General features: G+C 44.9%; 1 protein-coding gene across 1 annotated transcript in view; it reads left to right on the top strand.

The window, feature by feature from the left end:
* PRKCQ (protein kinase C theta) overlaps positions 1–3,077 on the top strand; it is a 98,095-nt gene extending 95,018 nt beyond the window's left edge. Inside the window, exon 20 of the mRNA XM_019487590.2 lies at positions 931–3,077. Coding sequence (XP_019343135.1) covers positions 931–1,086 — 156 coding nt within the window. The 3' untranslated portion in view covers positions 1,087–3,077. The remainder of the gene's footprint in view (positions 1–930) is intronic.
* The last annotated feature ends 10,696 nt before the right edge of the window (positions 3,078–13,773 follow it).

Raw genomic sequence — 13,773 nt, 5'->3', positions numbered from 1 at the left:
TATTCCCAAAGCACAGACACAAAAGCAAGTGCCAGGAGCAGACAAGAAGAGCCTGTATGCAAACCACCTGTGGCATTTAGAGTAGTATTTCCAAGAATACTAGCCAGGCACTCTGGCAAAAATGTTAACAGCTGGGTGTCTAGACCTGTGGACTTTAATCTGATGTCTAATGGTCTTTGATCCATACCTAGGCATGATATTTTAGGTGCCTTCCCCACATTCAGATCAGTAGGAGTTTGGCTTCTAAGCCCTTTAAGAATATGGGTGTTCATTGTGCCGATTTCTTGCATGCATTTCCCATTGAGCTGTTCTGCAAACCAAGCCAAACCTTGGACAGAGGTCCTTCGATTTGAAAGCTCAGTTAGGAAAATGAAAGCCCTGTGAAGGCCTTGCATTAGGTGTCCGTGTTCAAAAGTCACCCCTAACTTCTGCTGCTCCATGGGATTCTGCGTCTCAGCACCACTGACAATCTGCCAGCTCTGCTGTGAACTCGGGAGAACCGCGTGCTGTTGATAATAACAACCGCAGCTATAAAGAGCTTTTAAACTTCAGAGTCTTTTGCAAACACTCTTTAAATTGGCACATTTGATTGGCACATTTATGTAATCAGCCTTGTTTTATGGAAGAGGTAACCCTGGTTCTAATATTCCCCTGTCATAGAATTTATGGGGTCAGAGCTGCAAAGTCTCCCGTATAATTGGTATGCCTGCACGCCTGGGTATCACAATGATATTCAGGTGATTAGCACCACAGTGTGGGAGAATAAGTTAGGATGGCGATATAGAGGCGACTGATACCATAGCAATAGATACATGGATTACCAAGGTTATATCATTTACCCCATATATCATTAGATTTGATTAGATTCACAGTAAATGCTCCAAAACGCAACAGATGACTTTATTTTTACTCCTTTATTCTTTCTTGAAGAAATCACCCAGTGACTGTAGCAACTTCGACAAGGAATTTCTGAACGAAAAGCCTAGACTGTCGTGTGCCGACAGAGCGCTGATTAACAGCATGGACCAAAATATGTTCAGCAACTTCTCATTTGTGAACCCTAAAATGGAGAGGATACTTTCCTGAGGTTTGCCTCACCCAGCACTTTCCTCGTTAAAGGAATTCTGTGAGCTGGTTCGAGCAACACTTTTGCCAGCTGAGAACATGACTGATTTGATCAAGAACCAGGAGAGAAAAGCCCACCGGAGACAGCTTAGACAGCATTTGTCGGTGTTCACTTGCTTCTACAACTGTAGTACATGCCAGCCAAATTTCACTAATGACCATGTCTCTTGTGAGCTATCTTGGTCTCTCTCTCTCTCTCTCTCTCTCTCTCTATCTCTCTTTTCTCAATATTCATGAATTTGAGGGCATTAGAAAAAGAGTAGGTAGCCAATCCTGCTCCCATTACTGATGCATGTAGCCAGCAAAATTCCCCATGCAAGGCGAGCACATTTCAGCCCTTGCTGTACTGTTCAAATTTGCCACTTTGGTGCCCAGTCCTGCAGTTCATATTCAGGCAAAACTCTCAGCAAGAGGGTTGAGAGTGGCAGGACTGAGATATCTCGGCAAACTACCGTTTCAACTGGGCTCCTTTGCAGCTTCCGCGTGCGCACGTGCAAAGATGTACGCACACATCCACGCACTTTTGTGATGAGAAAATACCTGCCCACTCACTTTGAACCAGAAAATGTGCCCGAGTGCAAACATTAATATTTGTATATACAAAAACAACCCTTTGGGATAGGAAAGCTTTGCAGGGGCAGACTCCAACACTTGTATCGAAATACATCTTAGACTTCAAATCTAAATCTTAAATTTCTGTTGTAGCATGTGCCGTGTTCAGTGTAAAATGTGGCCTGTTTCCTCTGGGGTGAGACTTTTCATTTTACAATACAGTCAGGGATAGCAAGGAAATCTTTTCCTTGGAGGTTTTTAAGACCCAACTACACAAAGCCTTGACTGGGATGATCTAGTTGGGGATGGCCCTTGCTGTGAGCTGGGGGTTGGGCTAGATGTGACCTCCTGAGATCCCTTCCCTCCCTCATTTTCTATAATAATCTTCCTGAACGGTGATTTACGGATTACAAGATTGAGCCTCTGCTCACTGCACAGTAGTTATTTACTTGAAGGAAAGTGTTCAGTACTTTCAAAACCTGCACCAAATTTATACAGCTGTAAATTATGTCCCTGCTCTTTGATATTCAGCACAGCTCTCAATCCAGGTACAAAACTGCACACCACATCTCAAGATGAGCCTCTACCTTGTACAATACAGCACATTATTGTCTTCCCCAGTGGCAACAACAAGTTGCTGACCTATTTTATTCTATTTTAGTGTTTGTCAAAATGTAGCTGGGCAAAAAAAAAAACACATCTTCACAGTAATGAGATTTTAGTGGGAACCCTTTAGAAAAAACAAAACAAAACACATTTATTCTGTCTTCTAAGATTTGCAAAACCATTTGTCCTATTTAATCACTTGCTGTTCAAGAGATAGAAATGGAAAGTTAGGAAGAAGATCTAATGCCATTAAGTTACTGCTTTTCACTGACAGTCTAATGGAAATATTTAGTCTGGTTATCATGTCCAAGCAGAAACAAGGAGCCACATACTCTGCTACATGTAGTTCTGTTGACTTCGATGGAGCTACATTCGTTTATGCCAACTGAAGCTCTTGTTCCGTATTTAGCGTTTTGAAGTACAGGGTAATCTTAGTGACTCATTCCATTTGAAATTTAGACTTTCTATACGTGGAACTACTTTCTGGGTATCATTAGTAGTGATTATGGTCCTTGCAATGTGTAAAATAGGTACTCAGATAGCACAGGAATGAACAGCAGCATACAAGTCTGAGATAGAAAAGAAAAGCATCCTGTTGTTAAAAAAAAATATGCCAGTAATGTTAGTGTAATGGCTCTTGAGAAGTCGTCGTCTGTGCTGTATGAAATGTAGGAGAAATTTGTGCGTACCATTTTGCAGCTGGTCGTCATGTTTAATTAGGAGCGTTAACATGAATTTTTAAAATGTCAGTGGTGTTTGTACAGTTTAATAAAATGTTGTGTATGACTGGAGAATGTATGTTAATGTGATTAAAAGGAGACAAAGAAAGAGGACTCATTCAAACCCATTCAAACATTATGTGCACTCTGCTGTGTGCTCCCTCATGGAATTTCAACAAGGAAGCATTCAAGATGTTAAAAACTATTGTAAGGACTAAAGCGCACTTCTGCAGCAGGAGATAGCTACACTTAAGTACCTAGCTCTTTGCCTAGGATTCACAGCCATGAACACGCTCTTGGACTTAAATATCCAGGCCCATTCTTTAAAAAACCAAGAAGTCTGTCCTTTCTGATGAAGGACGGCTTGGAGAGGTAAAGACAGTGCCCTTCTCCCTTCCACGTATGGGTTAGGGAAGGGGTCAACAATCCCGGTACACATGCTAGAGCATGGCACGCAAAGCATGCGTGCATTGGGGTGGACGGCGAGGAAGGGGCTGGGGCTGTGCTACCACAACAAGGATCAGACCCATTGCCACAGTCTGCCCAGAGATGTGCATGCACCTGCCACCAGCTACGAGCAATGCTGGGGCTCTGCAGATCTCAGTACAGTGACTTGCAGGTGCCCGCTCCATGGTGGGCAGCAGGAGCCTGCCCAGAGCCTGAAAAAGCTGATCCTTGTTGTGGCAGTGCAGCCCCAGCCCTTTTCCCATCATCTGCCCCAAGGCACGCCGCCAGCATTAAACCAGGCCAGGGCTCCGGGAGCCCCAGTGCAGCTGTTTGCAGCTTCCTGGTTGCCTGCCATTGCCGGCCTGGTGGATGCACACCTGCCATAGCCGGCCTGGGATTCACCTGCCACCGGCAATGAGCCAGGTTGAGCCTCTATGGACCTTGGTGCAGCTGCTGGCAGCCCAGGCTCTATGGCGGGTGACCCCAGGCCCCTGCCATTGCCGGTGGCAGGTGGATGCATACCTTAGGGCAGATGGTGGGGAAGGGGCCTGGGCTGCGCTGCCACAACAAGGATCAAGCCCCTCCTAGCTCCCCCGCCACCTACCCCTGTGGAAAAGCTTAAACCCACATCCTGCATATGGATGCTGTGGGCTTCCAGTCTTTGCTAACCTTCAGGGCATGTCCCCCACATGACTGCTCTAACCACCAGGCTGCAAGGTATTCCAGAACAAGAGGCTCCCATCATCCTTTCTTCTTGAAGCTGTTCTGCTTGACCTCCCGTAGGATATGAAATATTTCAACATGCATTGGGGTACAGATTCAAACCCAGGTCTTCCCTCTCTCAGAGGAGTGCCAAAACCACGGGGCTTTTGGACAGAAAGGGCACTACAACCATCTTGTCCTCTTGCTTTGCTGCCTTTTTTGTGACATGGCCACCAAATCAGGCCCCAAAGGTGAGAGATGAGGAAAGGCCGATTTTTTTTTTTTCCCCAAACCTGCCAGTGTTTAAACACGAGCTGCACGCTGCACTGTTCAGTGCCATCAGCACTTAAGCTGTTTTGTGTGCCCAGTGCCCAGGTGGCCAAGGGACTTTTGGGGCATGTCAGTGTAAGTGGGAGCTGTATGAATACCACCAAGTGTTGCCCCTAAGCACCTAGAGAAGCATCTAACCCACCTAAGACCTCTTGTGAATCTAGCCCTGATGGCCTTGATTCCCGGTTGTGCTACAGTGGTCCAAGCGAGGTCAGCATCAAGCCAACAGCAGTTAAGAAATAGAAAGGTCTCATAGCCGACCTAGTCCATTTTTCTGACAATGCAGCCCAAGCCCAGCCATCTGGGCACAAGGAACTTCAGCTCATGTCTGTAGAGCGAAGGCTACAAGATCCCCATAGGGATGCTTAATATCCAACCCAACTACTCCAATGAGACATTCGCTCGGGATGCATCCCCCAAGTGCAGGCTAAGCTTTAAGTATCTATTAACCTTCTCCAGCCGGGTATACCAGGGCATGGGGCCTATGTTTCTCATTAAGGCAGAACCTAAATGAGTAGCTTCTGTGGTTTGGCAGACAACGAGCGGAAGGTGTTGACCCCTCTGTGGCCTGGGAAATGGTGCTCCGAAATGCCCCCTCAAACAACCCTGAGGAGCCGAGCTGCAGACTGTCAGAGCGAGTGTACGGGGAACACGTCTGAACCAGTGCCAAGTCGTTCAGCTTGCTGTAATGCTTTCGGCTGAAACCACAAGAAGAGGTGTCTGCCTCATTCGAAGAGAAGTCATCATTTTCAAACGTGAAAAGGCTCCAACAGCGTGAAAACGAATCTTGCAAGAGTGTCAAACGCCACGTGTCTCACCAGCGTGATGGCCTGAAATTCTGGTATCTTCCCTGCTAGGATGGGGCTGTGGTGTGCCGTGAGTGACGTGGTAGGCGACGAGCTCTTTCCTGTGGTAACATCTATAAAGCGATAGGAACTGCTGAGGGCTGAATGTTAAACAGCCGTGCTGCAGCTGACAAACTCAGGCACTCACAGACATTTCCCTTTGGTTTCACTAAAGTAAAACTCTCCAAACCATTGTCAAAATGTCCTCTAGAGAGGGACGTGCTTTACTGCAAGCGGTTTCATCCAGCTCCTGCAAAGTTTGGCGATTCATTCAGGGTCAAATAGTGCTCTGGATTCCTATACATACCCTGTGCATAGGGTGCATACCCTATGCATAGGGTGCATAGGCCAAAAAATGACTGCCTAGGGTTCAGGGGTCAATGCAAGTCCTGTTTTTACATCCTCCATTGGATCACAATGTTGGAATTTGAATGACCAGCAATTCAGCCCAAATACCCTTATTAAATCCGAAGGCCAATAGCAGTTAGTTGCTTTAAATGAATGCTCTGAAACACTAACATGACACTAACTATACATTAGGTAGCAGCATTACAATACTTATTAATGGCCACCCTGACACAGTAATGACAGCTCCATGCATTTGATCAGAAAACCTAAAGCTGGGCTAGGGAGAGAGTCTAGCTGTCACCATGTTGGCTGACTCCGGCAGATCAGCTCACATGAGCAAAGAGCCCCTTCCTCTTGCTCCATTTCTCATGACATGATCCTTTGGTGAGCTACATTTGGAGTCCTGTGTCCAGTTTTGGGCCCCCCACGGCAAAATGGATGTGGATAAATTGGAGAGAGTCCAGCAGAGGACCATGAAAATGGTTGGGGTGGGGGCATATGACTGATGAGGAGCGGCTGAGGGGACTGGGCTTATTTAGTCTAGGGAAGAGAAGATTGAAAGGGGATTTAATAGCAGCCTTCAACTATCTGAAGGGGGGTTCGAAAGAGGATGGAGCTGGACTGTTCTCAGTGGTGGCAGATGACAGCATAAGAAGCAGCGGTCTCAAGTTGCAGCAGGGGAAGTTGAGGTTGGATATTAGGAAAAATTCTCTCACTAGGAGGGTAGTAAAGCATTGCAACAGGTTACCCAAAGAAGTTGTGGGCTCTCCATCCTTGGAGTTTTTCAAGACCCGGCTAGACAAACCCATGGTTGGGATGATGTAGTTGGGGCTGGTCCTGGTTAGAGCAGGGGATTGGACTAGATGACCTCAAGTCCCTTCCAACCCTCATTTTCGACGATTCTAGGAATACGAGTTCTAGAAATGGGTCAGAACTAGCCTGGACTTCCACACAGACCTATTTTGTCATTCCCAATATGCAAAACCTCCCCTCTCAACTTCTGGTGAGATTCCTCCTAAACCTACCTCCCCCAACCCCAATACACACACCCCCCTACCAGTCTCTTTGCTATCTCCTCCCCTACCTTTCCTCCTACATCATCATTTCATGGCTCATCACCTTCATTCTGGCAACATGAGCATTTTGTGCCTACGTGCATGTGTGTCTGTTAACGCATCTCAAATAATGGAGTTCTAGCATTGTCCTGTTGGTACTCAATATAATAAAACATCCCATTCACCTACTGCATTATCAGGTTACATTTCATAACCTCTACAGCTGGCCTCTGAGCAGGAAATTAGAAAAGCAAGAACTCCAAGCAAGAACAATGCCCCCCCAGGATCAAATCCTGTCCCCCTTGCTCACAGTATAATGTGGCTTCTATTCACAAAAGAGAAAGCAGTTCCTTGTGGAAGTACCCCATTTATGTCAATGGGACTGCTTGTGGGAGTATTTTCTCACAGTGTGAAAAAGGGGAAGGAGGTTTGCAGTCTGGCCAGATGCAAGTGCTTCCATAAGATTAAGGTGTTTCACAGCAAGGGAGAGGCTGGTAAAGATAGGACCCACATCCTCTTGCATTTATACTAACCACCACATCATAGCAGGCTCAAGGATACATTGCCAAGCCTCTGTCCTTTTTTACACTATTACAATGGTATTGGAGATGAAATGCACCCAGAGGTGGCAAAACCATTTGGGAAAGATGGCCCTTTAGCCTCTTCAAACAACATGGGGAGGAAGGAATAGCTTTAAATCTGCTGCCTAATTTCAGCCAATTACCCAGGAATGCATTGGATAATCCCTGAAATAAGTCAATGTGAAAGCCAGTGCACACATCCCAAGCTGCTGGGCACTTTAGAAACCCCTGAAACAGAGTTAAGGAGAAGTCTCCCCATCCTCTCTTAAATCATATCAGCATCATCCCTTCAAAGCAACCAGACAAGTGTTTGCTTGCTCCTTTTATGCTCCTCCTCTGAGAGTCTTATGTGGGACACCTGGAGAAAGCCCAGACCACCTTCCCCAGAGCCCAAGGAAAGCAGACTATGGGCTGTGATTGGTGGAGGTGGTGAGAGGTGGGATCACAGGCTCTTTAAAGGACATCCAGCTGGCCCTCCTTTCAAGACTATAGTGGTTCTTGGGGGGAGGCTCTAATAAGGCAGTTTGATGCAGGAGAGCATTTGTCTTTTTAGGTTTTCCAAGCCTATTTGCTTCTTTAAAAATTGTCCTGAATGTGATAGCATGCTGGAAATTTCCTTTCCATGCAGGAATAGGGTTTTCAGAGATAATGAGTATATGTGTACACTTACCATAACTGTGTGGCCTGTAAGAATTCAGTATTTCTGATTGCTTTGCAGCAAATGGCTATAGTGTAAGGAGCTAACACTGGGGCTTCCAGCCTGACCTGATGTTTCCATGAAACTTTTTATTTTCTCCTAGAATTTCCCTTCTCCTCACTGAGCACAACCTGCCTTTACAGCACCTAGCAGAGCACGTTTTTCTCCTGCCTGGCACCAGATGGTGGCTGCTTACTGCTAAGCAAGAAAATCAGGGATAAAACAAAAGAGAAAAAGACTTGTTCTCTCTCATGCATTTGCACACAGCAGAAGACCTGAAACACATACCCTCGAGCAGGATGGAGAGCAGCATTGCTCTTTGCTTCCTGTACTTAGAGCAGACTCAAAAGCATTCTTTGTCTCTCAGCTGTTGCTCATTACCTAGCCACTCTCTGGGGTTTTACCTATTAACCCTGGCCAGGTGCTAACTAGATAAACTGCTTTGCTTTCTTTACCTACCTATAAGTGAGGTGCTAATTAAATTGAGAGTGGATGATTTCAGTGATCTCCACTTAAGGAAACACTTTTCAGTATAAAGCCAGGGGGGAAAAAAAACCCAAACCCATCAAGCAAAGGGGTCCTGAAACCTAGGCTGGGTTAATACATTCATACCTCCTAGTTCACCCACCTCAAATGCTCTCTTCTCACCTGCATGTTGCTCACACCCCAATCTCCTACCCTTTTGGGCTAAGGTAGGAAGCAGGACTGAGGCTAGGGTAGAAAATATAGGAGAATATACCCAAGTTTCTACCCATTAGCCTACAGCAAAGAAAGGAGGAGCTAGGGGACATGCTGATGCCAAAATAAGGATGGAGATAAAAGGCAGAATACATGGAGAAAATGTGATGAAACACTTATAGAGAATACAGCAAACCTCAAAAGAAATTAAGCTAAAGAAAAACAGCACCAACCTACAGGGTACAAAATAGAAGAGGGGGGGGGGGGGAAGAGGGGGAGAAAGAAGGGATGTATATGTGGTTATGATTATGCAGAGAAGTTTCTTTTTACAACACTTTTTTTTTTATTATGAATCTAAGACAAGGTGTAGTTCCTAAATGCCACCAGCATCTTGAGAGGAAAACCAGTCTTAATATTAAGGCATTGGGCTAGCACTCGGGGTACCTCCTAGCATTTAAGAGGTGAGTCAGAAAAAGTTATTAGATCATTTACTTTTGTCCCCTGTGTAACAGAGGTCACCAATGGTCACTGAGACTCTCCTATATTGAGCCCAGGTGCTTCCATAAAACCAGAGCACTTCACTTCTCAAGTTACCAAACTGCTGTTTGGCATGGGCAGAGGTTTCTCCAAAGAGATCAAATTAATTGAGAGCTGCCACTTTGACCTGAACAGATGAGCCCTGCCGTATACAAGAGCTGGTGGACAATAGCTGTCTTCATCCAGAGCTGCAAATAATAAGAGCATGTTGTTGGTCAAGTGAGTAACACTTGCAAAACCCATGAGCAAAGGGCAACAATTGGGGGATTTGCAGTCTAAGGCAAGAAGAGACCCTACCAGCCCATTACCCCAACCTCTTGCCCACATAGCTCTCCCAGCAGGTGGGCTAAAACATGTCCTGTAGATCAATTGATTGGGTAAATGCTTCTTAAAGAGTCCAAAGTGCTGGCAAATTTACCACCTCCACCCTGTTTAAACTGCCACCAACAAGTCATCAGCAAAGTAGCATCTTATAGGAGATGAGTTGTTTTTTTTTTTGTCTAATCTCAGCTCCACTCTCACCCAGCCCCAGCATCCCTTCCCTATGTGTTGAATGCTTGTGCACAACGATAGCTGTGTCTCCAAACTTCATGGGAAACCAAATAGCTTGCTCTTTAAAGTGCTTAGAGTAAGGTTTGCTTTCTAGCCCCCAGGCCACTTCTGTGGCTATGCTGTGACTTGTCTGCAGGATTGCTACCTTCTTTTTCCTATACTGTGGGCTCCAGAAGTGGCAGAAGATCTAATCTCCCTGGGTGACCGTAAGCAAATCCCTTAGGCCCAGAGCCTGCAAGGTATTTAGGAATTACGCACCGCAGTCTGGACTTCTGCCCACCCCGTGGAATTGGCAGCCCTATGAGCAGCACTTGTCTTTATTAAATGCCTGAGGAAAGAGGGATACCTCAGAAAGGGGTTCCTAGAAACCAGCTGTGAAGGGAGCAGCCTGGCTAGCCAGGAGTGAAAGAAGAAGGAAAGGGGCCATGTTTAATAGCCCATGCCACTGACTGGCTTCAGGGAGCTCCCTGTGTGCTTTACCACATCTTGAACTCCCCTATGAAATATGAACTTTCATTTCTACCTAGGAGAAATTTTGACAACCTCTTCTCCTACGCCTGATGAAGGGTGTTTGTGCCCAAAAGCTTGCAATTTAAACTTTTTTGCAAAAATCTAGTTGGTCTAATAAAAGACATCACCTCTTCCATGAGTTGTGATTCCTTCTGCCTCTCCCAACCAATACAGCTACAATCTGGATACCTGGGAATCCATCTGCCTTCAAGACCCTAAGGACCTCAGCCCATTTTCAGTGATTGCCTAGCTCCATCCCTTCTGCCAGAGCTGCTCCACTAGAGATAACTAATATTCACTGAGGGAGAGATGAGCTCTGTAGTCCAGTAGGTGAGCTAGGCTCCTGCTGTTTGGGAGAAATGAGGCTCAAGTGCCTGCTCTGAGCATCTTCAAAGGATTGGGTCTTGGCAAAATAAGCCTGAAGAATGACTTCAGGGAGGGGGGGAGGTCCCACTTCAGGGCTTCCACGTGAGCTAGGACGCTGAAGATTGGGCTGGGCTAACTTGCACATGCCCATCAGCAGAAACATGGAGCCTACAATCTCTTAGCCCCCGATGTGGTTATGGGGTGGTAGATTAGTGTGGGTTTTGAGAAAATCAGTGGCACTTATGCACTCCTGAAGACTTGGGTCTTTAGCCTCTCCTTTTATCTCCAACCTTCTGCCCTTCTAAAAGAGGGGTGATAAGACAAGCTAATTCCCATCCTATGTACTTAAGCTGGGAGGCATTTTAATGTTCTTCCATCAATGCCTGGCACAACATGATTCAGAACTTGGTTGAGACCACGGGCACTACCACGGCAATGAGCTATCTAAAAACGCTCCTCCAAAAGCATTTTTGGAAGGCAGAATTGATGTCATCTGGCCCTCCTCGCAGTCCATGTGGGATGTCTTCAGTAACCTCCTTTCTCTCTCTAAGGAGTTGGCAGGCATGCAAACAATTAAAATCACCCCTTTCATTTTTTTGCTGTGCTAAAAAGGAGCTGTGATTTTTTTTTATTTTTTTTTTTTTGAGGACGCCATCTCATAAACCAACCAGCTGACTCTTATTTTATCTTGGTTAGTTATTTTTTTTTTTGCTTCTTTGTCCATTGCTAAAACAGTTGCTCCTTGAAAGCGAGTCACTGGGACAGCAGAAGGCTGACTCACGTCCTAAACTGCACCAGACACAACAGCTCTCATTTTGTGCGTGTTATCAATCACTTACATAAAAGCAATCTAACGCTGCATTATCGGCCCTCGGTGAAGATGAATGCAGGTTCAACGAAAGACGCAAGTAATTTACATGTCTCTGGCAACCGACAGAACTGAAATACACCGCTCGGTTGTAGAAGGGTTGTTGAACATCGATCTCCTGGAAACAGCATGATCAAAAGATTGGAAGTTTTGCTGTGACTTGTCTGCCAAAAAGACCTTAAGAGACTTCAAGCGAGTGAATGAATCTTCAGCTAGTTTGTGTCCAGGGGAACTTCATGAATATGATTCCCAGTAATCCTAGTATGCACTAAAAGAATTGCAGAGACTAAGTCTGATTCCCAGCTCCTCACTTGCAAGCCACCAGCATTAAAGTAACACTCCATTAGAGTTGTGCAAAACTTAGTATTTAATATCCTTCCCAAATTTTTTTTTCATTGTTGTCTTTTCATTATGGTCCCTTCAGGGGTTCCTGAGTTTCACCTAGAGTTTGTTGAGTTGGCAAATCAAATTCCATATAGATTTTTTTTTCACCTGCCTTAAACCAATCAAGCTGAAACGTTGTGCACAATTCAGTGGTAACCCTTGCCAAATGCTTGCTCAAAAGGCTGGCACACCCGGGTTCTTGTCTTTAACTAGAATATTGGCTATGTTGGAACATGCAACTTTGCAACCCATGTGTATTGGGGTAAGCTGTGCCTTTTAAAGGAAGGATTGTTATGACTTAAGATTTTACTTGGCCTTAGGTTCAGTTCCTGATTCTCTTACCCATGCCTCCTGTGGTCTTGCATAAGTCTGTTCATCTCTGTGGCTCAGTTCCCCATCTCTGAAATGCGGGAAACTCACCCGTCTACTTCTCTCAGGTCGCAGATGCAATGACCCAAGGAAAAAGTGAGTCATCTTTGTGCCCAAAAGTTTGGCTAGCACCTCTCCCAACCATAGAGCTGGTCTAATAAAAATAACTGCTAAGCAATCTTATTTCTTGCTGCATGACACCTGTCTGGGACAGTAGGTCTCTCACTGCGGGTAGGATGTATCTGATCTCGTGGGGCCCTGATCTCCGTTAGGGCCTGTAGTCAATCGCCCAGTCCAGGTGCCACAAATTTTAATGTTCAGTCAGTTGGACACGAGTGGATGCAAGTCTGTCCTTGCATGACAGATTAAATGCTTTGTTCCAGTTTATTATAGTGCTGTGAATAACAAACTTATGGTTTTTCCAAGAAGTCCAAACAGTTATTTCCTCCTACACTATACAGTATCACTGTTGGAGCCCTCAAATTGGTGGCCTAGCTCTCCTGGGTTATGTAGGACAAATCAAACATGCTGTGGTACACTGTTCTGTGGCTGCTTTTATGCAGCCCTGTAAATCCCATCTCAACACACTGTCACTTTTGCTATGCACCCATCTCTGCCATGTAGTAGTTTTTAAAGCAGTGGTTCTCAGCCTTTTTTAGATTCAACATATACCCCCTCATTAGATTCAAGGCACCCCTAAGAAAATTCTCTCTTCAGTTTTCACTCATTTATTTTTGACTATGGAAAAATCATAGTGCAGGTTTTTTTATGTTGCAAAACTCAGACCATAATAGCTCAATGTATTTGTTTTTTTAACACGATGGATTTTTATTTGAAATCTCTGGGTTTATCTTGTGAATAATGCTTGCACACAAGCGTGCTAATATTTATGTAACCCTCCAGGTCACCCTTGAAAAGATCTTTAAGGCACCTTTTAGGGTGCTGCAGTTGGTAATCCCTGTTAGAGGAAACTTCTTTCTTTTTTTTATAATCCTAAGGAATCTGAAGCTGAGCAATGTGAGGCTTAAATTAATGACCAATTATGTGAACTGGTGATTTCTCATATGACAAGGACGCTAGGAGTTCCTCAGGACACGCACGATCTTTGCTTTGCGCAGCACCTAACACAATCTGGTCCCAATCTCTGCAGTAAACCAATATTGAGCTCTGTGTATTTAAGGCAAGAATCCTGGGAATGGGAACTAATTGAGGCCAGTTTCTCAGCTGGTGTTTAATACATGCAGATTGCCTGAGTAAGAGCCACATCAGTATAAGTCATCTGAAATTTAACCCATTCTTCCAGTAATCCCTAAATGGGGATCCTTCAAAATGCTGCCCAGGTAGAAGGTCAAGTCAAAACCAAGTATTGAAATTGTATTTATATATATATTTTTTTTATTTTCAAATTAATGTAAACAGAAAATGCATAGATATCAGAGCATCTCGGCTTTCAATCCTATTTTTATTGTTGTTAGCCTCCCTGTAGCAAAGGAAATGAATTT

The sequence above is a fragment of the Alligator mississippiensis genome, chromosome 4, assembly GCF_030867095.1.
Source record: "Alligator mississippiensis isolate rAllMis1 chromosome 4, rAllMis1, whole genome shotgun sequence".
NCBI classification, from domain to species: domain Eukaryota; kingdom Metazoa; phylum Chordata; order Crocodylia; family Alligatoridae; genus Alligator; species Alligator mississippiensis.
This window is presented reverse-complemented; position numbering and strand designations above follow the sequence as displayed.